Here is a 27,710-nt window from a genome sequence, read left to right on the forward strand (position 1 = left end):
GAAACAAGAGATTCTTTTTAATGCAGAACTAGGACCATGTTCTGCAATGCCAATGGCTCGTACATCTTGCAGATGGTGTTTAGAACTTGTGTTCATCCTTCTCAGGCTTAAATTCCAGTGCATCTCTGTTTCATCAGGTCTGCCAGTCATTGCTAAAGCTGACAGAATATTTTAACTCGAAGAATTTGGCTCCTTTTTAAACCATCCCTCACATTCTGCTCTGTAACTAAGAACTTTGGATTACATCTTGCACTTGTTGAGAGGAACAGTAATATCTCTCAGATTTTTGTTGCTTTTTGGTTTTATAAGGAGTATTTTGGACACAAGTGTAACATGACTTAATCTCATATCTTGTAAAGAAGCTTCTGAGTGAACACAGTTGCTTCATTAGTAGCTTTCCATCGCTCTGTGGTCCACTCCAGCAATCTTTATGTCACTGGTTGGCAGCGGCACCACAGCACCCACAGCACCTCTCATTGAAGGGCACTTCATTAAGTACCTAAGGCCATGAGAGGTATAATACATTTTATCACGTATAATTCAGGACAAACAGTTAAAAACAAAAACACAATCAAAAAAAAATTACCAAAACAAACAAAGACCCCAAAACTTTGCAACTATTGGAGTCATGTATCTTTTTTCTCTAACCCTCTTTTTTCTTTTTTTTTTTGAGCTGTTACAGCACTGAAAAAAATCTCTTTTTCCCTCTTTGTCAGAAATGGTGTGTAGGTGGTCTGCTTTCAGCAGTTCTTAATGGTTTGCTCTGACTGGGAATTGTTCATTCCCAAATCTATATAGGTTCCACAATGTCTGATAGCTCTCAAACATATTTATTTTCCTATGTGGAAGAAAGTAACCGAGGACATGATATGTATTTTTTTGGTTCATTCACTTCCCTGTGCTACTGCCAGGCACTATGTTAAGAATAGAAATGGCCTAAACTTTCATATTGTGAAAGTTTTGATGCAAATGCAGGTTAAGTCCTATGCCACTATCACTGCTGTTCATGTCTTTGGGGGAAAAAAATAATTAACATTTGAAACTAGAAGTAATTCCATGTTATGTTTTATTTCTAAAGTCCAAGATATTGCAATAGTTCACATAAAACATTCCAATTGTGTTAGGGTGGCATATTTTATCAGCATGTCACACCAAGTCTTTGCTTTTTAATTTTTCAATAAAAAGCAGATTTGGGCCTTAAAATTACCAGCAACCTGAAGTAGCTGTTATACAACCAGTTCTAATTGCTAACTGCCTGAAAACATTTCACAAACTTTTTTTCTCCAGCTCTTTTTTCAAGTTTTGTAGTTACATACCAGAATAGTTTTAGGAGATTGCCTTGGAAGTCTTTCTGCAGAAAACAATGTATCTTTTGGATTTTCTTTTCCACAAAACATCTCATCAGCAATTTCCTGATGTTTTTGCACTTTGAATGTATTTTACTTCCAGATATATAAGCTTTTCATTCTGGTAATAAAAATACATTTTTCCCCTGATGGCCCTAATTCTGGGACAGCTAAGTTTTAAGTAACTCTTTCATTCAGCAATGCTTTGGGTTTTTTCCCCAAACAACCTGCAGTGCTTTTGATTTTGGTGAATTTCTTTTGGGTTTTTTGAGTTTTTATTGCTCTGTCTAAGCTGATGGCAGGAAGGCAGAAGGGGGAAGGGGAAGAGAACATAAGTCCCCTCTCTACTTACAAATGCCTTTACACATGGTCTTCTCCAGTGTATAAAACACTGATTACCCCAGTGAAAGAGTTCTTATGAAACTATAAACTAAAGCAAAACATTGGTGGAATTAGGAGAACATCCTTATCCTCCATCCAGAGCTTTTCTGGAGCACATGTCCACTCCTGTTGCAGTGCCTCAGGAAGATCCAGAGCCAAAGACTGGAGTGCTTTGAGCCTAAGCCCTACGTCCCCTGTGCTGGGCAGAGAGAGCACTTCAGCACTCACTAAGTAGCAACTGGTTTGCAAGCCAGGGCACACATATCTCTCTAAAGACTCCCTAACACCTCTATGAATGTGTATTTCCACCTCAACCTGTTTCATCTTTTAACAATCACAGAATTATAGAATATGCTGAATTTGAAGGGACCCATAAGGATCATTGAGTCCAACTCCTGGCCCTGCACAGGACACTCCAAGAATCACACCATCTGCTTGAGAGCATCATCCAAACACTCCTTGAACTCAGACAGGTTTGGTGCTGTGACTACTTCCCTGGGGAGCCTCTTCCAGTGCCCAACCACCTTCTGGGTGAAGAACCTTTTCCTAATATCCAACCTAAATCTCCCCTGACTCAGCTTCATGCCATTTCCTCAAGATGAAAAGCAATGAACAATGACATTTTATGCCTCTGCATAAGTTTATTGCTTACACAGCCTCGGCATTGCAAGATGTGCTGCTTTCAGGACATCCTTTACAAGGTTGATTTCAAATTTCCTTTCTGCATGAACTTAGACTCATCAGATGCCTGCAGCAGGATCTGTATTTCTTGATTCACCTAAAAGTTCCCTGACCCCCTTTCCTGGGTATCTGGGAGATCCCCTCAGAGATGGAAGGTGTGAAATCCTTTGATTTCAGGGAGCTGCACTTCCCCCGCTGCACACGCAGCTGCACACCGGTCTGGGCTGGCAATAAATGTGGGACAGAAAGGAGTCTCCAGTATTCACAGAGATTGCTCTTACAGGCATCTCATTTCACCAAATAACACACTGAAGCACAACACACAGAGGCACACACCCTGCCAGGTATTCTGAAAGAATTAAGGCAAATATTCCTGTGCAAAATGAAACAAATATCACACAGAGAGCTTTGAAAGACATCCACATTAACCTAGTCTGCTTCCAAAGGAAGATTTGGTTTATCTTCCAGCATCTCCCTGTGCCACCAAAAATCTCTGTAAATATCTGGGAAGAGGCCCAGGTGGGCACAGACCTCACAGAAGAAGGCGATGCCATTTTTTTCACTCTTTATCATAAGAATGTGAAGTCTAATGACTAGGGCAGAGGATTGCATGGCAGCAGCCCTAGGCCTGGACTGTTCCTGGCTTGAAACAAATTGCTTTTCACTCCTGTCTGTGAAAGTCAGAATCACATCACCCTCTACATCTTCCAGAGTTTGAAAATTAAAGATGATATGCCACAGGTGAAGTATAAGGGAAGCTATATATATATAGCTGTATTTCTATATAACTCTATCATACATTTGTAATACATACCAAGATTTCAGTGGTTTCACTTATTTAGAACAAGCAATTGATTCAAATAATTGTGCTTTCTGGTTTGTTGAACAGCAGCAAAACCTCTGGACTGACAACACCTAACACTGAAATGAATTCCTGCCGAAACTATAGCTTGATTATGACACACACAAGCAATCTGCCCGAGAGAAAAACTAGGCAGAAAGGTGGGAAAATTGGCATATTTTTCTAATTAACTAAATCTAATAAAAACTAAGTAATGTAAAACAAGAATGGGTTTACGACTAGGAAAATGAAGTGATTTTCATAGCACAAAAAATCTCTTTTAGTTGCATTTTAAAATAAGGATGGGATATGCCATTCACTGAAACTAGACTTACTTTTTAACATATTTCTTCTTCAAAGTATCTTTGTACCTTTGTACTTGAAAATGCTTAGACCAGCAGAGCTAAAATTGAGGTTTATTTTTCTTATAAAAGTTAATGTACAAAGCTACCTTCTGAATAAATTGAATTCTTTAATATAAAAGTTTAAATTTAGAAATCTATAAACTCTGACAGTATTTTCTTACAGCTTAGAAAAGTAATATCTGAGATAGAGAAAGGACTGGCTCTTCTTCGGACTGGCTCTTCCATTTCATTTTTCTATTGGTTATCTCCAATTCTAGTACTACAGTTATGATTTACAGTCCTGAATGCAATCAAATAGGTAAATACATAGAGCTAAGAGGAGCAATGTATTTAAGAAGTAGGTTGTCAAGAGCTAGGGGAAAGAAATTCCAGCAACAAGCAAATTTCAGTGCTATATTACTTTCTCAGGGAAACAACTTATTGCTCAGACTTCCTTAAAGGACATTCAAGAGTATCAGAGTGCCTAATTCATGGTGAAAGTTTTAATTTTATACCTATACCTCTAGGTCCTTATGTTTGGAGTATGAGCCAAAATAAGTCTCTGGATAGGAAAAGGAACAGACTGTATAGTGATTAATGTTGGCCAGCAGATGAGCAGTTGCTCTGCAGGGAGACAGTAATGAGCTGAGGGTCTCTGGAGCCCCCGAAGCACCTGGTGTGGGCCTGGGGGAGAAAGCAGGCGATGGGAGAGACAAACAATACAGTAATCCAAGGATGAGCTTAAAGCCTGTGAGCTGCTGTACTGTCTTCCACATCTCTCCTCCAACCACCTTCCTAACTGACAATCGTATAGGAAAACAGATTGCATGGATTAAGAGATGTTGGTCCCCTCACATTTCAGAGAAGATGTGTCCTCTATAAAACATAATTAACTGATGACACTATCATGTCTCAGATAAACCAAAAATAGGATTAAAAACACCCTTATGGCTTTGAATTAACCAGCACCCAATAACTAACACTGCTGCCAAGTCAGGCACTCTATCACAGGAGTAAGATCTAAGCAGCTGCTTCATATTGGCAGCTGTTAATATTAATCATATTAGTTTATACTAGGATTACAACAAAGACTTGTAATCTAAAAAGGCACCACTGTAGGAGCAGAGGATACCACAAAAACCTTATTGCCCACCAATATCTTGAAAATGCCTTTCTTTGTAAAAATAAAGAAGTCCTATGTTGATCTTGAACCTACTCCTATCTGGAGATATAAACTCTGTCTTGAGAAATTTTTGCTTCTTCTTTAGCATTTGCCTTATCACTCAGTCCTTCCAGAGTTAGCCCTTACTATACACTACACTGCTACCAGTACAGCTCGTTATGTCTGTCCTCTTCAGCCCACATTTGCCACAGTGTCAAATATAAATGACTAATCCATGATCTCCATGCAAACAGTGCTGCCTTCCTCCTTTAGGTTTTTCTCTGTATTAGCCAAAATCTTTATTATTGTCCTAAAACCATAAAGAAAGCTGCGAGATCATAATAGCTCTCAATTATTGCTCACATCTGCATAAATGACACCTTATAGTTGTTGTTTGGCAAAGGCACAATTATCTCCAGTCTCCTGTTCCCCATTCCTTAGACTGGCACCATCTCAGTGCAGTGAATCAGAGGTGGTACTCCATTGGCAATGCCATGCCCAGTCATGTCTTCATCTTCCAATCCCCCTTACCATTTATCACTGCAGGTGACAGTCTACTAGACATACCTTTTCTCCGTGTAACTCCAGCATTATTTGAATTATTTTGGAATAATTCAAAATCTGATAGAAATCCAATCCACCATCACTATTTCTGCAGTGGTGCCCTGGGCTTCCTCTTCATTGTCCTTGCATCATTAACCATTGCCTTCCACTCATGCAGCTTCCCAGGGGACCCATACAACTTTACCTCTGCAAATAACACAATCACCTCTCCAAGCTATATTCAGCCATAATGATGCTTTTTTATCTGCTGTTCAATTTATTTTTCCACAACCATGGAGAAATACTTTCATTCTTTTTCAACCTAGTTTTATTGCTAATCCTAGTACTTCATACATGCAAGCAACAAGGATCATCTCAGCCCCACTTAGAAATCCTCTTCAAGTCTTAGTCACAGATCTACTTGTCCAAGCTCGGTGGGGGTCTCTCTGACTGGTTGAAGACTCACTTATTATTGTCAGCCAACAGACCTCATTAACTTCACTCTATTTCTTTTTCTTTTTTTTTTCCCCCCTATGATCCTAGGAAAAAAAAATAAACACTAATCCAAAAACATTCTAGCAGATGGTAAATTCAAACCAAAAAGTTAAGATGCATTATGTTCTGTCTTCTTCAGAAGAAAAAGTCTTAAAACTTTCCTTCCAACCTGCAGAGCTGAATTTCCTTTACTAAAGTACCTTTTATAGTAGAAAAACTGCAAACACCCTATTTCAGTTAAAGACCCACTAAAAAGGTGGGTTTGCTGTCATTTTTACTAATTCTATTACCTCAAACTCCCCCAGTTTAACCCTCAAAGATGTGGCCAAGAAAGGGGTTTTTTCCTGTATGTAATTATATATTCAGCTATTCTGTCATCCTCCTTTTCTAAGAGTCTTCAACCTACTTTTGACATACACCACATCTCCTTACATAACCATAAGCCTTCTACAATTAGCATTCCAACTCATACTTTCTTTAAAGCTATGGTGTCCCTCTAGTTCCATTACCCACAGCCTAATTAGGGGAGGAAATAAAAATGGAACAAAAAACCCCAAACAAAACAAAGAAAAACAAAAACAAAAGGGAAAAAGAAACTAGAAAACATAAAGAGATTTCAAAAATGCCTTCACCAAATTCACAGTTCATCATGACCAAAATACTTTCACAACCATTATTGCTACCTAAACCTTAATCCTACGAAAACTCAAAATGTATAATCCCCTGTACAGTCCTCCCAATACTCTCAGACTTACTGTAACCCACAGCCACAGCGACACAAATCCGAACAGGCTGTCCATGGGCTGCTTTCTACCTCTGCATTAATTTAATCATGAAAAGCACCAAAATCTGCCACTGATTTACTTAGTACATGGCTACCTTATTTTCACAAATATTTCCACAAGAAGACACCTTGAACTTTGCTGAGTCCTGATGCAACACATGAACCATAAATAAATGCCAGACAGCCATCAAGAACAGTGACCACACGATGCCTAACGTAATTCTACACCATAAAAATCCATCTGTTGAAATAGGTCTTATTAAACCCCACATATGTCTATCAGCTATTCCCCTAAAGACACTGTTTCAGAAAAACCTTTGACACCTAAGTAAACAGAATAAAGATACCCCACTAACATATCCTCCAATAATTCAAGAATGAATTTAAAATACAACGAAGAACCCCAAATTTACTAAAAATCCACATCCAAAATGCAATAAAAAGCAATGGTAAGGAGAAGAAAGTGATTTTACATGGAAATTGGGCAAAATATATATTAATTTCCACTCACATACCAACTGAGGCAAATACTGTGAATGCAGTGGTAGGGTTTTAATCACAGAAACCGAAGGGCACCAATCCCTTAAAAAAAGAGTTCTACACCTCCTTCCTTTACCCTTCAACTTCCTTTGGCTTCTTCATAATTGCTTATTATAATGAATTATCTGTCCTTTGGCCTATAACTGCTCTTTCTTCAGCTGTGTGTCCCTCTGTGTTCATGCAACATCTCCACTATGGCTCCCATCTGTCAAAGAAACACAAATTACATGTTTATAACTTTGTCATCAGTTATCATCTCAAGTGAAGCTAAATATTTCTGAAGTTAAATATCTCCAAAAAAAATTCCCTCATCACTTCCTATAACAACTTGGGCCAGAGAAAAAATATCCCACTCATATCTTTCTCAGCTTTCACTTCTTGCTCACATTTAACACTGACAAAGTGGCTGGGCCTGGGCCATTTTTATAACTTACTCTGTATAATGAGACAACCATTGCTACTCATGGTTGGATAATTAATTCTACATCTTCACCTACAGCCTGGATTCAGAGCTCTCTCAGCAAGACCTCTGTTTCCAAAGAGAATGCAGCTCCCCTCTTAATAGGAAATCCTTGTTTCTCAAAATAGATGCATATTTAAGGGTAATTATTATGAATTAAACTTAATTAAACGTGGATCCCTGAACAATTTTAAACAGCATCTGCTTGGGGAGAGATTTGTTGATGATGTATCTGATTTCCTTTGAAATTAAACTTTGCTAAAATCTTATGCATATAAACTGTCTGAGAACATTTTTTAAATGGCAGTTCTTTCTTTAGTACTGAAAGTTTCTTCTTTAAGGGCAAGAAAATAATGTATTAGCACAAAGAATAGAAATCTTTATTAGAAACTTTCTTTTGTATATCAACCTCTTTTGTTATGGATATCTCCTATGTTACTTTTATCACCTCCCATATTTTTAAGTCAGCCCATAATTTTCCAGTATCTGCATGGTCTTTTATGATAATGGCTTGGCAATATATATACACATATATACATACAGAAATATATACATACATAAATACACAGACATATTTATTATGATAGTTTGCAAGAGAATTTTAGGATCAGTGACAAGATGATTTTTAAGTGCTGACAGGGACTCTGTAGTCCAAAAAAAGAAATGGACAGATAAATAGGTATCTTTAAAATCACAAAAGTTGTGATTATTCCATTACTCACTGTTCAGAGGGGAAGAATGAAATTACCAGGCAGTAGGGTTTTAGTTAACAATAGAAAATACTGCTCCTCATCATATCTATTTAAATTCTGGAACTTCTTGACATGGCATGCTGTGAAAGGGAAAAGCATAAAGAAGTTCTAGAGTTTAGACACGTTCATGGAAAAGAGGTAAAGGTCTATCAGACATGATGGTCCAAGCATCTGCTGAGAAAATCCTCAACAAGAAGTACTTCTCAGTAATTTCCTTATACTTTCTTTACTCCTCTGTCTACTTTTCCAGTGCTTTAGTCACAGTAGTACTTAGAGTTGTGATCTGCCTCAGGATGGTACTTTGATTATTAATATTTGTGCATATAATGTTAAGATAAATTAGCTGGCTTTCCATTAGAGTCATATCAAGACTGGTTATTCTTTGTGTAAGGTAAGGGCAGAGAGACCTCAAACACATCATAGCTCAGTGACAGTCTTGGAGACTTACTGGTTTTTAAATTAATTTATTTCTTTTTCTTTTTAATAAAATTAAAATATTTTAGCATCACACCTTGAGCTTAAGGTTGCCTCTATAACTGAATAATTCAGAATAAAGTACACTTAGGAACATTGTAACTTCCCCTAAATCAAGCATTATAACCATAAGCTGTCCAGATTAAAGGGTACCCTCACAATTACATCCTGTTAGACAAGAGAAACTATACAAGACAGTCAAAAGGAAACAAAGAAAAAAGCCAGCTGTGCTCACAGCATCAGATTGAAGGGTTGAAGAAAAAATTAATCCAACACATATTTAAAAATCAGTTCAAGCTTCTCTTTCTTTCACCACAATGCCATTGCCCAAGTGTGCTGATACTACCGGGTCTATACTACCAAGCACTGACTTATTTGCATTAATTTAGAACAAGTAAATCCTGGCAAAGAGTTTTTTACATTTTTCAGACATGTTTCCAAGGCCCTGACAAATAAACACAATCCTTCAGTTCCCATTTTGTGTGGGAGTGTAAGGCAGCTGAACACAGATGGATTGTAAGCATCCAAAGCCATTTGTTTAGCAAATCAAATGTTTGCTTTATTATTTTCAAGTAATCAAAGAGCACCTGCTTATTTCTTGTTTTAAGCTAGTCAGACAGAAACCCGCATTACTGCTGTAACACTGCCATCCTGATATTTATAATCCAGGCCCTGCTGGGTGGGTGTCTGTGTGCAGCACTGCTGCTTTGGGCAGGGGAAGGTGGCAAAAAAATAGGGATTGGAAAAACAGTTTTGTTTGAGTACGAAGAGATTGCAGCTCCAGGTGACATGTGCACAGTGCCCATGCAGCCCCTCACCCAGATCCATGCAGCAGCATTCCCAAAGCCTGACACATTCTCCCCGGGGCAACTAAAGGGCAGAACAACAGAGCTAAAATAATGCCCCTATGAAGAACTTAAAAGAGTCACAGACCCTTTTAGCATGATTTATTGGGTACCTGGTGAGTGAAGATTCAGGACCAGTTCCCACATTGTCCACTTTGCCAGTTCACTCTTGCTGTTTGTTATTCCAGCTGTACCTCTGGTCTACCAAACAAATTTTTTTTTCCAGCTTGAATAGTTGGCTACAAAATTTGTTAACTATCAGAATAGCAAAAAGAATACCAGATACCAATTACAGTGTTCATTACCATGGGTTTTTTACCTCACTAACCCTTCAGACCAAATAGGTGCCCACCACAGCTACTGGGAGTCATGTCTTCAGTTTGGATGAAACATGGGATTTGATTTATGCACCCAGAAGGATACAGCCCGTGAATTGACAGGATCACAGGCTGGTATGACTGAAGGTCTGTTATAATTTATGCCAAAAACTTGCTGTATTTAAAAAGTAACCACTGATACAAATTGAGGATTTAGCATGCAAACAAGCATTACAAGCAGATTCAACCCCTGCAGGGATAAATGTTAAGTCTTCCAAAGGAATCTCATATCAAAAACAGGACTAACGCATAGAGACCAAAAAGCAGATTCCTCTGCCCTGACCCACCAGAGAAAGCAAGGGTTCCTATGCAAGATGTACTGAGCTAAAGGTGCTATTAATTTCAAGTTCAAAGTAACCCAAAGGGTGTGCATGTTCTCTTTGTCTTCTTCCCACAGTAATCTAGTGCTACCAAACACAGATGCTACATTTTGTCAGAGCATAAATTGCAGCTTTATGAGGGGATGCAGAGATCTGTGGTGGCAGTTGCTCTAGACCACAATTCTGTGCCTGATCCAGGCAAAAGGAAGCATGCACTTATCATACGGGAATGAATAATTGGATTAAAATTTCTGTGTTTGATTTTGTATAAAGTTGAGGACATGAACAAATATTTTCAGAATCAGAGTCTCAGTGGTGAAGTGTGTGTTATGTTTTACACTGTAGAAGTGTATTAAATCCTTGCTCTGGGTGACTCTTCGGTTGTTACAAGAAATGTCCTCAAATGCAGAGTACAACACAGAGGAAAAACCCACCAGCCTCACACCCAGATGAAAACTCCATCTTCCATTTGCCAGTAGGTTATTATACTTACCAATATTGCAATACTTTCCCCCATAATTTTCTTTGCAGTCACATACTACTTTCCCACTGGAGGTAACCATTTTACACTCTCCACCATTCATGCAAGGATCATGAGCACAACCTACAAGCACAAACCAAAGATCAAAACCAAAGGTACAAAATATTCCAGAGAATCACTCCATTTTATTTTACTTTAGTACATCTTCTCCATGCATACAGATTTTGGGGAAGTTCTTCCTTTTTTACTCATCTCAGAATTACACTTGATATAAACTAAAGAAAGGGCAATTCAGCAGATTTCTGCCCACTGAGGTCTGTCTTGTTGTTTTCACTGCTATTGGATAATGTCAGCTATTGAAAAATATTATCAATAAACAATAGGTAAAAAGGGGGTGGTGATTATTATTACTGGTGGTGATGGTATTAGCACTTCTTTCTCTATGGACTGTTCTGTCAATTCCAGGCTTGGTACTAAACTGTATTAAAACTTATAATAAGGTATCTAGTAGGTAGCTCAGTTAAATATTTAACATCTGTGATTAGGGAGTAGTCCTATCAAATCAAATTCCCCAGCTCTCCTATGGACTCCCAATGTCCTAAAAAGCCACTGACTGTCCATACTTTAGTTTCCAGTTACGTAAGGTGGGAATAAAAGCACCTACCTTTTTCAAAGGGCTTTTATGAAGCTTATTTGTACTGTAAGTTACTTGGGAGTCCGGGCAGGGTAAAAGTCAGCCAGACTAACTGAATGGCTGAGGTGAGACATATGGTTTGCTTCACATCTCTCCTTACAAATGGAAGGTGCTGTTCTGGCTTTATCAGGTAAGTGTCAAACCGAAGTGCATATCCTGGCCAGCTGAGGATGCTTCATAACCTAAGCATCAACCCAGCCAGAAATGGGTAATTTGGGCCAAAAAACATGGAGACTCTGGGGTCAGTGAAGGCCATATAGGATCCTGGAGGTAGGTGAAGTTTACATGTAGCGACTCAAGAGCAGGACAGGCTTGGGAACAAGCACAGAGTGAAACAGCACTATGAAATGATTGTAGGTGTGTAGAGGAAGAGTCAAGCAGGGTGTGCCTCTCAAGCATGTTACAGTTTTGGAGGACAAATTTTACCACTTCTACTCTATAATCTGTTGCATACTCTTACATGCTGCAGATCGGGATTACATCCCTCTCAAAGAAAACCATGAGGGATGTCCCTAAAATTCATCATAATGCATATCATTACATCCTCAAAAAAGGATGGATATATTGAAATTATTTCCTGGGTCAGTATTACTGCTCACACATGAAAAGGAAAGCTAAAATGACCTCTTTTAGGGAAGGCATGTGAGCTGCAAGAGTAGCATTACGTTAACACCACTGGGGCTTTGATACCCTCACTGTCCTTTACCCCCCACTCCATGCAGGCCTGTAACTGTAACACAAAATAGTGCCTTACTTTTGTGTGCAACACGCCTACACTCGATCTGGCCGTCCTCACACATGCACTGCTCCACAACTCCGTGTTGGACTCTTGACCAGCTCACACCCACATCAAAGAACACGTAGAGACTGTTGTCAAAACATTTCTCTGAAACAAAGTTTTACAAACACAGGCTTTCAGATATTATTCCTGCAAAAAATGGCACCACAATCTCCATTATTCCTTGCTTATCCCTTTTTTCTTGCTGAGCAGATGCATATTTGTTGACAGTGCTTCTCAAGCAAGCCAGTCTTTGTTGTGTGGAGGTACCAAGCCACCAGAGCAGCACTGCAAGAACCTGGAGACAGAGGTGGCTTTCTCCTAAAGCCCTATGAGCAGGACAGCATCACCATTACTTAAACTCTTTCATAAGTCCATTCAGCAAACACAAAAGGTCGTATCAGTGGTATACACTTGTGTTTGCCCCATTTTAAAGCATCATCCACTGGAAAAAGGCTTCCTTGTTTATTGTCAGCAGAGAAGTCTGGAGCTGCGGGGACCATAGGCTAGTGGTGGACATGCCAGTGCTGCGTTAATGGTTGAACTCAATAATATTAAGGCTCCTTTTCAACTTAAACAATTCTACATTTCTATGAAAAGCCTGCATTAAACATCAGCAAGCACAACTGAAAACCCTGAGTGAAAAAGCCAGACTCCTTGCTTGATATGCAGCAAACTGGGAGTGACAACACCGTAAAACTAGAAAAATAACCCAAGCAAAGCTTTCTGGCCTGATTCTACTCCTTTGAAAATGACTGCTCTGAAGGTGGAGCAGCTACCAGGTACAAAGCTGACATCATAGGAAAAGCCATAATAGATCCATATGTGCATATGTTAAGGTATCACCAGAAACTGTGTTGCTTTTTCATGTATCTATGCCCTATCTACTAGGTACTAGCAATTTTCAAACATGTAAGGGTTATTTCAATTTTACAAACAGCAAGGAAAGGGGAAGAGGCTTTTTGTGTTTCCCATGCTCAAAACATAGTTGGATTTATATTTGTACAGTCAAGCTATTTTCAGATATTCCGTCAGGAATGGATTGTCTGTCATAACCATTTGGAAATCCACCTACATGAGCATTCATGCTGCAGTGGTCTCTCCCATCACAACAGCACTACCTTTTCATTAAGCAAATATTAATAAGCTCTACTTACTACTCAGATTTCATATTGTAACACTCAGGGAAGAAGATACTTACTCAGGTGACAGTCCTCGCCTGTGAATTCCTCAGGACAGGTACAGTGGTACCTCCTATGGCTGTGAGTGAGAGAACACGTCCCACCATTTTGGCAGGGGTTGCTTGCACAGTGATCTAGAGAGGCCAGAGAAGAAATTGTTGCTAAGAGGCACCAGATAAGTCATGCTTTGTTGTGTCAGGTGTCTGTTTGGCTACATGAACCATTTTGGTTCAATATATGGTGCTTTTAATACCACCTACTAACTTAAAACAAAGTTTATCCAACCAATTTATGTTGGGTTTAAGCTGTATAGCAGCTACATTTATCCAGCTTTTAAAAATCGTATGGTAAATCACTAAGCTGAACATTCTCCCACAGAGTAAGTTGTCAAAAGGCAGTAGGTCCAGGCACACCTGAAGTTACCAGAGCTGGCACCGCAGTGAGGAAGAAGATGGGACAGGTGCCCACAAGATGGAGCTGTGTCTTTACACTGGGGAGGGAGGAAGGCTGCAGCTCTGCCTCTGCCCGGTGTTCTGCCCTGCAACCTTCACATTGCAACATCAGTCACCGGGGTTAGGCATCTCTTTTTCAAATTACATGGAGGACAACCCTCGACACAACAATTTGCTACAGATTTTTGGATTATGGACAACCTTCTAATTCCTGCAACAGAAGCTTTAGATGGCAATGTGCCATGCAAACATAGTAAGTCTTGCTGTCCAGGCAATGTTCTTGATTTCAGTCAGTGCTGAGGGATGTATTCCACTGAAGTTAACCTATAGCATATTTACACCTGCTCCAGAGCTGGTCCAACAGCTTGTTTACATTCTGCCAGCTCTAGAGTTACTCAATCCAGATGCTTCTTCAGCTACAGAGTGTGGTTTTAAGCACAGGATACAACACACAGGTGCACAGCACACACATACAGGGCTAAAGCAAAACACAAAAGTTACATCCTGAAGTTTGCTAAAGCAGTGTAAATGTGAGATTCCCCTGCACAGACCAAAATGTTCACTTCAGAAGAGAGTGATGTAATTCCTATCAGATAGCAGGTCTGAGTGTATTTACTGGTAGTTTCACTCCAGGATAACATCAAGGGAAAGCAAGTAAAGTCAGTGGCATTTATCTTCCTGCTTTTGATAGTTATGAAATCTCTGATGGGGTAATGTTTCCTCAAAGGAAAATCCCGTATTTCCTATTCCCATCACATCCAAACCATGGCTTGATCTCCAAGACATCTTCTGCTGCAACAAGTGCTCATATAATTTTTTGTACTTCTTTTAAATCTGCAAAAAGCACTTCCAGTCCTCCATTTCTTTCCCACCTCACTACATCCCACCTACGACCCCAGTCTGACCTCCTACAGGTGTTCTGTGTTCCATCCCAGCTTTCCTTGAGCCCAGGAACAACTCCTGCTCATAAGCACATGGACACATCACAGTTCCCTGCAGGGAATCCTGATCACCGTTAACTATCTATTAACTGGGGAGTGCCAAGTCCTTGCCTTCTCAGCAATGTCTAAAGCACCCTCATGGGCAAAACACTCCATGCTTGCTAGTGGTCATCTTGGCTTCAGCTCTACCCTTCTGAGTCTCTGTTGAATGTGCAGTAGCCTTGTCTTACCTTTCCACCTCTATATCCCAACAAAAACTTTCTGTTTCTGCCACTCATCGTCCCCAGAGCCCCTTCTGAGATGATGCACAGCCCACATTGCTCTACTTCTTCTTTCATATGAGCCCAGAAGTATCTTAAAAATACTCACTCTCTGCACTTTTTTCCCATGTCTGGGCCTTCTTGGGGTTTTGGCCATTTGTCCAAGATTTTCAGACATTCAGAGCAGTAGTTCTACCAGACTGCCCAAGATCTGAAAGTCCCACATATAGGGGCATTGCACATTTATGCATATGTGTACAAACATGTGAGGTATGCATGCACAACCCAGCTGGTCCATGTGCATGAGGGGGCTCACACTGGGCAGCTCCTGTGCACACACACCACAGGTATCCTCTGGGCAGGGGGGAACAATGTCTAGAAACCTGAACAAATAACCCCTGAAGGCAGCGACAGCTCCCACAGATGTTACGGGGAGTTGAACAAGGGCCGTGGCTGCAGATCCATCAAGCTCTGAGTCTGCACACTTCAGTACTAACACCTCCCTCCAGCACAAACTACATACCTGAGCTTCACTGCATCCTGAAGCTTAAAGGCTCTTTGGTTAAACTTTTCCTTGAATTTGGCTGATGTATTTTTCTGGATCAATGCATCCAACACTTGCTTAACATTGATTTGCAAGTGCCTCCAATGTTTTGAAGTGAGTTCCCCACATATACATGGTATTCTTGGTCTGGAGAGAGTTTGTGCTTCAGCCTTTACTTTAAAGAAACTATTTCTCCATCCAAGGTGACACACTTCTGACCAATCCTTCATGGACAAAGCATACTGTTGCCCTGAAATTTCATTTAATCTTGCTTGAGATTTCCCAAAATGTTTATTATTTTAGTGGATTTTTCCCCAACAAAATTATATTATTTTAAAGATCAGCATTGCTCATTTTGACTGCTTATTTACTACCACTTATCTTCCTCAACAGGTGAACTATCTCATTGTTTGCTTGAAATTCCCTTCATCTATTATGTCTCCTTTCCTTTCAACTTGACCACAAAACTTTTCTCTTTAAGCTGTGGCTGATGATCTGTTAAACATTTTCTAACTCCAAATACAAAGCTTGCTGTTTATATATATATATATATATATATATACACACACACCTATGTTTACAAATAAAACAGCAGCTAAAATACTTCTTTTTTTAATTCTAAATGCTTCCAGAAATAAAGCTGTTTTTATTTTGCAACAGCCAGCAGTGAACTCTTCCAGTTACCCCATCCTTTTTCCCTTTCCTGTCCTCTGTCACACTTATAAATCAGTTTGGGTTTTTTTCCTGGAGAAAAAACAGTAGTCAGGGAAAGCCCTCACTGATGTTAAGGCACATTGACAGAGACACCCCTCAGAAAGGGGCAGGCAGACAGTGTGGCTTTCTTGGATAAGGTGACCCACCTTATCTAACACTGCTGCAGGTAACAGCCAAAAATGAGCTGAGAAGCCCAAAAAGGTTTGCAGGCAGCCAAATGTCTGGCAAGACAATGGTGATGGGCAGAGAGAGGGGCAGAGGTGGCACAGGGCACCCCCAGAAACACAAGACTAAGTTTGGAGAGCTCTTTCAGCTCCTGCAAGAGTCTCCTTGAGTCATCCAGCTGTCACTGTGACAGGCAGTGTTTCACTGGAGGATTATAGCAGTCACGAGTTACAGTTACCAATATTTTAAGCTCTGGAAGGCCACTCAGGAATAACTAAGTGCAGCCCCCATAACCTGGCTCTTATAAGGCATGAACTGCCTATAAAGTCTGTGTTCATGTCTGACACACTTGCATTACAAAGGCACATACCCTGCTTCTTGTTTGGGAGTTAGGTCATTTGTCTCTGAACTACTGTTAATCTGTTATAAAGCCAGGCTGGAAAATAATTTGAAGTCATTAAGTTTAAAAGGGTGATGCTATGCACTGCTTAATTTTAGACTGTCAGCATGATTCAGCTAACCTTGGCTTTTCAAGTGCTCTGGTAGATTGCAATCAGCTTGGCAGTAAGACTCCTGACACTGCGGAGAACTCCCTGAAAGGGGATGGTGGAAAATGCCCTTCATTTGAAAGTGGAAAAGGAATGTCTAAGGACATCTGGTCATATCCTGCAGACCAAATAAGACAAGTCCCATTTAAAAGTAGTGAGGTGGCAAAAAAAAATCTCAGGGCCATCAAGTTTAACCAGTGCAACACCTGATTTTTCAATGCTGATCTGTGGCTGTATGAATTGAGAATTAGATATATACGATCCTTATAAAATGAGATTCCCCAGTATCCAGCTAGGAAGGCAGAGACAGCAAAGGCCAGTCACTGAGGGACTGCTGAGGAGAGGGATGTGTGGTTCCAGCTGAACTTCCTGGGACGTGGTACTTTTGCCCAGCGTGTCAATTAAAGTGACTTATATCTATACATATAGAAAGGATAGTTTGTCTCAGACCTTGACTTCCCATTTTAGGCAGACTTTGGCAACGAGGTAATTGTAGCACTGGAGTGTGGTGACCACATGAAGCCACTGTTCAGCTAAGTAATCCTCTCGTTGTCCCTTGGGACTGCTGCAATGAACGTGTCTGGCCTCTTGTCTTCTCTGCCACAGCCCAAAGCCTGAGGAAGTCTGGGTTTGAGGTCTGCTTTTTCCCGTGAGACCTCAAGAAAGGACAACTGAAAGTGATAGTTGTGTGCTGTACAGGGTGTCAAATGTTTCAGTACCTTCTGAAAAATTAACTGGCCAAACAAACAGAAAAAGTAGCTGATTAAAGAAGGAAAAGCTAAAAGGCACTTCCAAGCCATGAGGGAGGAAAAGATAATCACCTCTATGTTCAGCTCCTGCAGGAGTTCAGATTTCCGTGTTGGCGTTACTGTAATTTCTCACCATGACTTCAAATTAGTCAACAGAGAGTGAATTAAAGACTGTGTGAATATTCACCATTTAATTCTATGGTTGTGTAGAGTCACAGAGAGATTATGGAAGCAGCTGATGCAAAGGCTTGCTCTGTGTACACCTAATAAAAGTTGTACTGAAGGCACCATCCCTCCTTACTGCAAAGTAGGAGACACATGTCTGGAGCAACCCAGCAATGACCCACTTTACCTGAGTGGTCTTTGTGTAACAAAGCACAGTGTCCCCAGCTCCTGTCCCGGTCAAAGTTAGATGTTGTTGAACACCTGAAAAAAATCAAAGGTGAAGCTTAGTGCAACTTTAAACAACCTGGATGCTTGCACTGAAACTACATGACCTTCACCCTTTGGCAACCTGGAAATTCACAACTTTTTTTTCCTAATTAGCATCATTTTCATTCAAACTGTGTTAACACCAGAGTAAAAAATACACTTTCATCTGTTAGAGTTGCTCTGCACCATTTCTCTCAAATTAAATACAGAATAAAACTTGGATGTAGAATCAGGACCTGAGATTTTCAATAAATCCTCCAGGGGAAAAAAAAAAGAACATTATTTCTACTTCTAAGATAAGAAAATGAAAGACAGAAATAAAAAACAAAACCTAAGCAAATTAATTATGTCTCCTTTACTCATTACAAAACAAGCAAAACAGGACCCAGCCCACTTTTGATGCCTGACAGTTACTTTAATAATCTGTGGAGGCAGGAGACTGTCCACAGAGGGACTTTTCCCTGGTTTTAGTGACAAACATTTTTCACACTCAGTTCCTTTAAAGCATTCTCATTTTGGAACTTGTTAGATGAAATGAGGAAATAACTGACATGGTGGTGATTTCCAGCTAAAACCTCTCCTTTTACAGAGCAGGGGATGGAGTCCTGCACGTCACATCGCCTGTGGGGATCCTACCAAGGCAAATTTTGACAACTGCTTTCTGCACAATTTCCTTGCCCTCACTGGTCTGTTATCTCTGAGGCTCAGAGCACTCCAAAAAGCATTGAGCTGCTATTCTTCATTTGCAAAGTAGACTTGTAGGCTTTCCTGAGGCCACACAGGGAGCCTGTGACTGAATTGACACTGAATCTTGGAGGTCCATGTCATGTCCCAGTGTGCCATCCACCAAAACATTCTCCCTAACCAGTTCTAATGCAAAGTAATAAACATCAGCTACATGGCATTAGAAGAAATTGGAGTTTGCTTTACTCAATGTGCCTGATGATCTATTTTTATTATGCATGGTTTTATCATACCTTGAATAGCTGTAAAATCAAATATTTTTTCACCCTAGAATGTCACAAACTAAATTGAAATTTTATTGTAGCGCATGTGTACCATTTTAACTGCCCTACATTCTGTCTTAATTAGATGTTATATGGTATTTAAATTCTTAATTCCTATGGAGCATCTGAATAGGCCATGAATATTAAGATTGGTGACCTCAATTATATAAGGTGCTCTAAAAAAGTCTAGTGAAGATTAACTTGGCACATACTTAAAGAGGCTGTTTTCTTACAGCCATTAAGGTCAATGCCACTCTGCTGGGAGCTGGGAAATTTCTCTGTGAACCTTTGCTGCGAAGTGGACTGTGCCTTTGTAAAGGATTGTCTAGTATGTATGAGGATTGAGGTGAGGAATGAGTTAAAATGTTTTCATCACTGCTTCTGTCACTGTTGTCAAAACCATCTCTGACTGAACACTTCATCTCTTCCAGCCATGATGGGGAAGGAGAATCCAAACTTTTCTGACTAATTTCTGATTTAACTGAGTAATTTTACTCTGGGCAGCATGAAAGAAGTAAATGGAAAAGGCTCTGTATAAAGAAGAAAATAAAGAAAAAAAAGAAAACTCTGATCACTACAGGGGGGGAAACATTTCTATGCAAATTAATGCTCTCTGGAGTCTGTCCAGCAGCTGCCAAGTTCTAAGCAAAGAAGGATCTCAAATTTTTCTGTATTAAATTAATTTTGTTATCAAAGTCCCTGACTTCTTCTACCAGCTTTCCACAACCCACTGGTCCTCCCACTCAATGCTCTCCACAGCCAGTCCTCTCCTTCCCTATGGCCTCGCAGTGACTACACAGAGGTTGGTGCTCACTTGTGATGCCAAGCTGCCTTCTCAGTTCCAGGCTTCTTGTACAGTCACATAATCCTTTTCTATGTTCCACCACATATTTCTCACTGCCTGGGAGAACCCCAGCACATCCTCAAAGCTACTTCACTTGCCTCCTTCCTTTTCTTTTTAAAATGTCTTCTTTGCTTGGAGTCTTACCAAAAATTTGATGGTATTTCAGTCTTGTGGAACGTGACCTCCAGCAGTTAGATCAACCCAATGGACTTATTAGTTCTTGGTGCTATTTGCAAATGCACCCACGCTCGAAATTTATAAGTTAACAAATGTCTTTACATCAGCCTGTCATATAAAATTGTTTAAAAAAACAGTGAAAACTTAAAGACACAGATACTGAACTAATTACACCACAAAAGTCCACTCCTAGGGATAGATTTAAATAACATTTTAAACTCATACATGATGAACAACACGGGAATGGACAAATAAAATAGTGTGCCACACATGAGGTCTAACTGGCAGGCAAGATAATGGAAAGTGGGCTATCTTACCCATCAGGAGCATTGGGAGCCGTAACAACAGGATGTTTCAGAGAACAAGCAAAGGTTCAGGACAGGCTGGTGGAAGGAAAGAGCTCTGCCATCACTCTTGGTGCTGCCACTGTTTTTGAGACTTGGAGGTTGCCTGTACTCTTTTAGGTGTTGTTCTGATCATGAGAGATGGACAGACTTCACCTGACAACACCAGATCAACCACCACACGCAGCAGGAAAATTCCAAGCCTGATACTTGGCATCATCCAGCTCAACTCACATGTACTTCTCCTTTCCAGGACTGTCATAAACTCTCCATTTTGTAATCCAGCTGGCCAAAAACCCCTCCTCAGCACTGTTTTCAGTCTATGGCCAAAGTACCAAAAGTTAATCTTCTTGTGTTCCAGGAAAGGTGATAAGATCATGCCCTTCCTACACAGACCCAAGCCTAGCCTTGCACAGGGGACATCCAGGACTCAAGCATGGGATAAGGATTCTCCAGGATATCAGTGGACACCTTCCAATTTACAGCCAAAATCTCAGCCTGGGCCTGCTCCTGCCATTGCCCTTGAGCAGAACCTCAAGGGACCTGTCCCACTATGGGACTCAGGGGCAGGGTGCTGGCAGCTTCCCTGCAGCCATGGCTTTGTTCACTTCAGGCCACCCTCCCCATTTGCTCTCACAGAGGTTCACTGCATCCCCATTTTGTCTGTCCCTACACTGCTCTGTCTTTCTGGAGGCACCAATGAAATTCAGCAGCAACTCAAGCTGGCTTTTTTTCTCCTCAGCACAAAAGGAAAATTTGTATGGTATCTTTAGTAAGTTATCATGTAAGACTTGGTAAGAGGCCACTAAATAGAAATGTATCTGTGAAAATAGATTATAATTAAAGGGAAATGCAATACAGGATGCTGTTAAAGGAAGGCTGCTATTTAAATACTGCAATTATTTTGTCTTCTTTCTTGTATTTTAAATAAATATTTATAAAGATACAACTTGCTTGTTGCTCTCAAAGAAACTAGGGAGAGCTTTCTGCAGTTGGGAGGTGACTTGTGTTGGAACATAGTACCTGTGACATATGTAGTAGGAGAGAACATAAAATTAAAGCCAATGGGAGTGGGCTTTGGCCTGCACTGTAAAGTCCTGCCTTAAAGTATGACTTGACAACTAAGGGCATGAACTTAAATGCAAAAGCCAGCACTCTCCTGATCTGGTCTTCTTGCACTTGCCCCCAAAGAGGCAGGTTGGATGCAGCCTCCCATCAACTCAGTCCTTACTAGCAGCTTGCAGGCAGGCAGGAGCAGGAAGGACATGAACCTTGCCTTCACCTGCTGCCTACCAGGTCCCCTGGGATCAATTATTCAGCATAACTCCAGCTTGGGCTAATGCCAAGTCACACAAAAGTGCACGGAACTGGTTTCCCAACTGTTATTCGGGGCTCTTTTGCCAGCACCTCTGTGCCTGAAGTCACACATTAAGTTGCTTTTAGCTTATGAGTGATGAGCAAACACTGGCCAGAAGGTCACCCATAGGGTGAAATGGCCTGTCAAAACCAAACAGCTCCAGCTGTCCTCCTCCTCGTCTCCCTGCTTGTAAATGGCTTTTAAAAAATCGGAAGCATGAGAGCAAGTTGTCCAAGGTCAGCTTTAAAGTGTGCTCTAACCTTGGATCCCATCTATTCCCAGGTTTTTCCATTTCTGTGGCCTAACTGGCTAAAAACAAATACACAGAGTGTCATGTATTAACAGGATCCATCTTAAGCACTGTATGAAGTTAAGTGGGTCCAAAGGTCAAACTCTTTGTGGCTGCAGTTCATCAAAGACAGGGTTCAAACTGGAAAATTATTCCAGTTCCCCTTCTTTATTAAGCTAGTCTCAAATCCTTGTTTGCTGGAGTCTTTTCTTATCTGGGCTGTATCTATGGATATTGGGGAAATTCCAAAGTGGTCTCCTGGCCTGGAGCTCTATGTCTGTCTGTGTAAGCAGGGGTATGTTGTTCTGTTTACACTACGCCAGCACTTACACTTGAAATAGATGTGTCATCAGAAAGACACCACAGATCATGAAAAAATTAGACAGACAGGTATAAAAAATGAGAGTTCTCCCCTGCATGGGCAAGTAAAATAAACTCTATTATCTCCACCCTGAAACCATGCAAGTGTTTGCCTTTCACAGGGCTCATCTGGGCATATATTTTCACATTACTGGTACCCACATACTCTCTGCTTTGTTACCTTTGACTTCTGTTAATTAGCACCTATTATATGGGTTTATCTGCCAAGTTAGTCTTGTTTATTCAGTGACTGCCTCAGTAGGGTTCCCACCTGAGTGTCCCTACCCCAAAATGAATCATGAATAATTTTAACAGTTTCTGCATATGTAAAAGATTAACCTTTGCCCAAAAGAAGGGGACCTGGCCTTAAACACACTAGGAGAATAAATCATTACCCAACAAACAGGAGTACTACCTCACCTCTTAGTACTGCACTGTCCAAAAAGGGCTTGGTGCCAATCTGGATAGAAATTAGAGATACGGCAGGGAGGAAGGGTGGGGAAAACAACTTTCCTCAAAAATCAGATATTCTCTGCTGCAATACAAGTACAGCCTGCCCAAATCAAACAGCTCCTCGGGGGAGTGTCCTCTCTTGCAGGTGTCTGCATCTCTCTCCTTCAGCAGAGGGTTTCCATCAGGTCATTACATGTTTTGTTTTCTCCGTACAAGCTCTTGTCCCTCATGTGAGTCACAGCTCCAATATGAAGGGCAGCAGGGAACCACTTCTGCTGTTCCTGAGTTTTCCATGGCACAAGAGATGCAGTGCCTGTGCTCCCTTCCCCCTGAGCACGAGTCTTGACCTGAAGGCCCTGACTATCACAGAACTGCACCGGCCTCCTTGGGCACAATGTCAAGCTCAACTTAATTATTCCAAAAGCAAGATTAAAGCACTAAAAGGATGACAATTTCATTTGAAGGCTGTCTTCATTTATGAGCAATGTCAACTTACCATTTCTTTCTCGAAAACATATTTGATATACACGAATGATAAAACCTTCCACCAAACCGGAAAGGAAATTTGCATAAATTTCCATCTTCCGTAAACACTGAAATACAAGAATAAAAAATTCATCATGTAGCTGAAAACCAACCCACAGGTATATATATTATATGCTATTATATGAAATTATGAAGATAGCTATCTATTAATTTTTCAGCTGTACTTTGGACTCCATGTCTCTGCAACTTTTAGTGCATAAGAGGCTTAAAATGCTATGCAATGACTGAATCAACAAAGATTAATGGACTCTGCAGCAGAATAAAGATCTCAGATCACTTCAATTGAAAATATATTGCAACTTCTGCTACAGAAAGGGCCAATTATATTCATTAATTGCAATTATCATTTCTAATTATGCAGTATTATAATTGCATATTAAAATAATTCTGAAGTTCTATCCTTTCAGGCTCCATATCACATTGTAGCACCTTTTTAAAATAATTAAGAAACCAGACAGTACAAACTGAAATAGGACAGTCAGGAGGAAGAAGGTTTTAAAGGTTGGGGGTGGACAGGTAATTTTGGTCATACCACCCTCCCTTTGGGACAAGCAGATACCTTACAAGTGGGGAGAAACTGATGGGACCACTGTCTAAAAAGGGCAAGTTTTACATTCACCACGTCAGTGATAGCAGTCTAAGGAAGGTTGGTGGGAGTCTAAGGAAGTCTAGTGGGAGTTTATTAGAAAAAAATCCTTCAAGACAAGTCTTGAGAATGAGAGAGGCTGAAGATAAAAAAGACAATGAAAAACTGTCATTGAGCTTATTTAACCACTAAACTAAAAGCAATCAGTTTCAAAAGTCTGAAGCTTGAATGGGAAGCCAACCACTGCCATAGGAGGGAAATGGGGTGTACAACCAAGCTGGCAGCACAGTATATTGCCATTTCTCAGAGACAATGTACAACTGCTCCTAGTCCTGAGCTTACCCTTCCATGGTGGCTGGGGCTCCTGCACACCCTTACAATACCTGTTAACCCTCAGGAGCCAAGACTCATCATCTCAAAATGCTGCTGAGGTCAGTTACTAGCATTATGGAAAAAATAACCCATCCTGGTGGTCCAAACACTTCCTAATCAGTTGGAATTATGGTCACTCGATATGTTCTAACTGTCCTCTTCTCTGTCAATGTGAAATAGTCCCTGCCAGCCCCTCTGCCATCCTCTTGTTCATCCTAGTTTTCACTGTCTGAACTAATTCAGCACATGTTCAAATGCCAGCCTTCTCTGTCTAATACTTCTCATTATAAGCAGTTTGGAGAGTTGTGAACATACTTCCCCATTCAGAAGACATACTGCATCTCAAAGGCTGTTGAAGACTGTTACAAGCTATAAAGGCACCACTAATGACCTGATTCCTGTAATCTTTAAGAGGAAAAGCACAGGACAAAAAAAGCTTCAAAAATGGAAGTCTGCAGTGCTCGCACACAGTCAGGATACCTGACTGTTGGGTGCCATTAGAACAAATGCTACCCAGCAAACTGCATGGGGCTCAAACCTTTCTCCCACAGAGAGATTAAGGGCTGTGGTAGAAATTGAGCCTGTAGATACAAAGAGTTTTTGTGCTTTAAAGTGACAGGACAGACACAGCTCTGATTAAAGTAAAGGGAGTTACACATCTCCAGCCACACCACATTATCAGTGAATATAAAGCCACATCAGCTCAGAAAAACTAAATTCCCATCAGCACCTTCCCATTAATCTGCATCTGAAGGAAAATTACCTGAGATTCCTGAGTTAATCCTAAATTCCCCTTTAAACAGAAACTAATATTGGCATAACCATTCCACAATCCTTATTCATGTTGAAACAAAGACAGGCTTCCTACCGACTTGCACAGCATGGATACAGACAGGCAGATCATTCTTAGTGTCATGAAACCTACTGGATTTGACTTTGTACCTTGTGGGCGAGTGAACTCATGTTTTGAGACTCTTCCTGCCCCAGATTTGTAGTGCTATAAAGAGAAAAAGAGAATGGAGATTGGAGATAGAAGTTTACTTGGGGAACCATCCTATTGGGACAAATGTATTTTCCAGGGTGCCCTGAAACTGTGTTTCTCCCAACATTTCTGTGAAGATCTCATTATTTGCATGTGATTTTTGGTGGGGCACAGTCTGGTGAAAGAGTGTTCATACACGTTGGCTCATGAAAGGTCTCTGTTAAAGCAGGAAAACCCAGTGCAACACAACAAAGGCCAAAGCTTTGCTCCATTGTATCTTTCTATTGCCAAGGGACTCATATCCCACTTCTCTCAGCAGAAAGCATACAGGCACTCTGGGGCCAGTTCAGTTACAAATAATACCCCAGCATTTGACTTTTCCTGCAGTTTTCCTGCATCCCCAGGGCATTAGTTACAAAAGCAAGCTCTAACTGTGTTTGGATTTGCTAATCAGCAAGCAAAGAGCACTAGGCTGAGCTGACTTTAAGCCACAGGAAATTGTAAAAAGTGGAAATACATATAAAGTGTTGCTGCCACCAAGAGTTGCCAGTGCTGGCAACTAAACTACAGAAAAATAAAAGTATAGCAAAAGCAAAGAAGCAGCACATCATGAACATAGAAGTGGACAGGGGACATAACAAGGGAGGGGTAAGAAAAAGCTGCTGCTGGGATATATAGAAAGGGCTTGAACAGTTCTGAGGCAAAAAACAGTCTTTGCACTCTGTGGTGACTCTGCCAGCACTGAGCTGTCTGCACTGGCTTCAGCCAGGATGAGCTTTTCCTTAGCACCATGAATATTCCTCTCTGCTCCCACATGTAACAACTGAGAAGACACTTCTGTAATTCTCTGGGATAGTTAGGATTATAGCATTATTTAAGTACATCTGAGCTAGTTTTAACCTAGCTAGTGAAATAAGGGTGATCATAAAGCCACACTGCAGAGGGTCCAGGCTATGAGTTGCCCTGCTATACATGGTGGATGCCAGGCCATTGTGAGGTTTAAGCAAATCAGTAAAGTCAAACCATCATGGCCATGGCCAGCAGTGCTTCAGGTACCTGGCAGACATACCCTGAAAAAGACACAAAGCATGTGATGAAAAACACTGAGAAGTATGATGTGAAACAGGGAGAGGTCTGAAAAGAACAAAGCTGGCCTGTTCAGTTTCCAGACAGCTGTAAAGTCTGGCAGGGGAGCACTCTCCCACCATGCTGCTGCAGGTACCTGCTTGTGTCAACACATTTCTGAGATATATTTCCAAAGTATTTTGATTTTGTGGTCCTTCCTCCCCTCCCATTCCTTGTCCCAATGTAGGCATGGATGTAAGCCATTGCTTTAAACACAAGAAACACAGAGTACCAACTCTCCCACAGGCCCCCCACTTAGCCGGCACTGCTGTCAGCCTTCATCCAGCAAATCCATTTTGTTTTCCATTTGAAGCTCTCATGCTCTTGGTCTGTTTGGCTGCTTCGCTCATCCAACCACAAGGCAACATGGTCCTGCCAGGCAGCACGGAGCTGATCCACCACTCCAAAACAGAAGAATCAGACTTACCATCCTTGCACAGTCACTGCTCAGAGTCAGAGCCAAGAGAACAGCGAAAGGAGCACAGACTTTCATCTTTGCTTTCCTCTCATGAAGGTTTTGCCTGGCAGAAGGAAACTTCCAGGGCTGGGCTGAAGTGGAAGGGTGAATCAGCAATGAGCTTTTGTAAAGGACTGTGATTTACTTGACTTTACGGTATTTTAGTTTTCTAAGTAAGCAGAGCTGTGGTCATTGTTAATCATTAATGTCTTTGTGGGTAGAAGGGAATGCCATGTAGGGAGAGACTCTCCCTAAACCTCACTGAGTTAAGAGTTTACAAAGTGCCTGACCCTCGGAGATGATCCCCGGTGTAATCAGCAAGCACTGAATAGCACCTCCAGAGAAGCTGATCCAACATTGCTTGCAACCAGAGATGATTTATCACCCAGATGTTTCCCTTCTCTTCAGGAGCTAATAAAAAGCATGGTATAGCAATAACAAGGAGTTCCAAGCAAGCCCACTCAGCAGATGGCATTACATTGCAAAATATGGACCAGATCAATGCCAATATCAGACACAAGGATTAC

At 40.8% G+C, this 27,710-nt stretch overlaps 1 protein-coding gene across 1 annotated transcript in view; it reads right to left on the reverse strand.

Moving 5' to 3' along the window:
* Positions 1 to 27,357, reverse strand: part of HGFAC (HGF activator) — a 43,202-nt gene extending 15,845 nt beyond the window's left edge. The window contains exons 1-7 of the mRNA XM_071556886.1: positions 27,154 to 27,357; positions 25,562 to 25,616; positions 23,612 to 23,708; positions 18,205 to 18,278; positions 13,500 to 13,613; positions 12,275 to 12,406; positions 10,839 to 10,949 (exon numbers count right to left, since the gene is read on the reverse strand). Coding sequence (XP_071412987.1) covers positions 10,839 to 10,949; positions 12,275 to 12,406; positions 13,500 to 13,613; positions 18,205 to 18,278; positions 23,612 to 23,708; positions 25,562 to 25,616; positions 27,154 to 27,219 — 649 coding nt within the window. The 5' untranslated portion in view covers positions 27,220 to 27,357. The remainder of the gene's footprint in view (positions 1 to 10,838; positions 10,950 to 12,274; positions 12,407 to 13,499; positions 13,614 to 18,204; positions 18,279 to 23,611; positions 23,709 to 25,561; positions 25,617 to 27,153) is intronic.
* Between the last annotated feature and the right edge of the window lie 353 nt (positions 27,358 to 27,710).

The sequence above is a fragment of the Pithys albifrons genome, chromosome 5, assembly GCF_047495875.1.
Source record: "Pithys albifrons albifrons isolate INPA30051 chromosome 5, PitAlb_v1, whole genome shotgun sequence".
Taxonomy (NCBI): domain Eukaryota; kingdom Metazoa; phylum Chordata; class Aves; order Passeriformes; family Thamnophilidae; genus Pithys; species Pithys albifrons.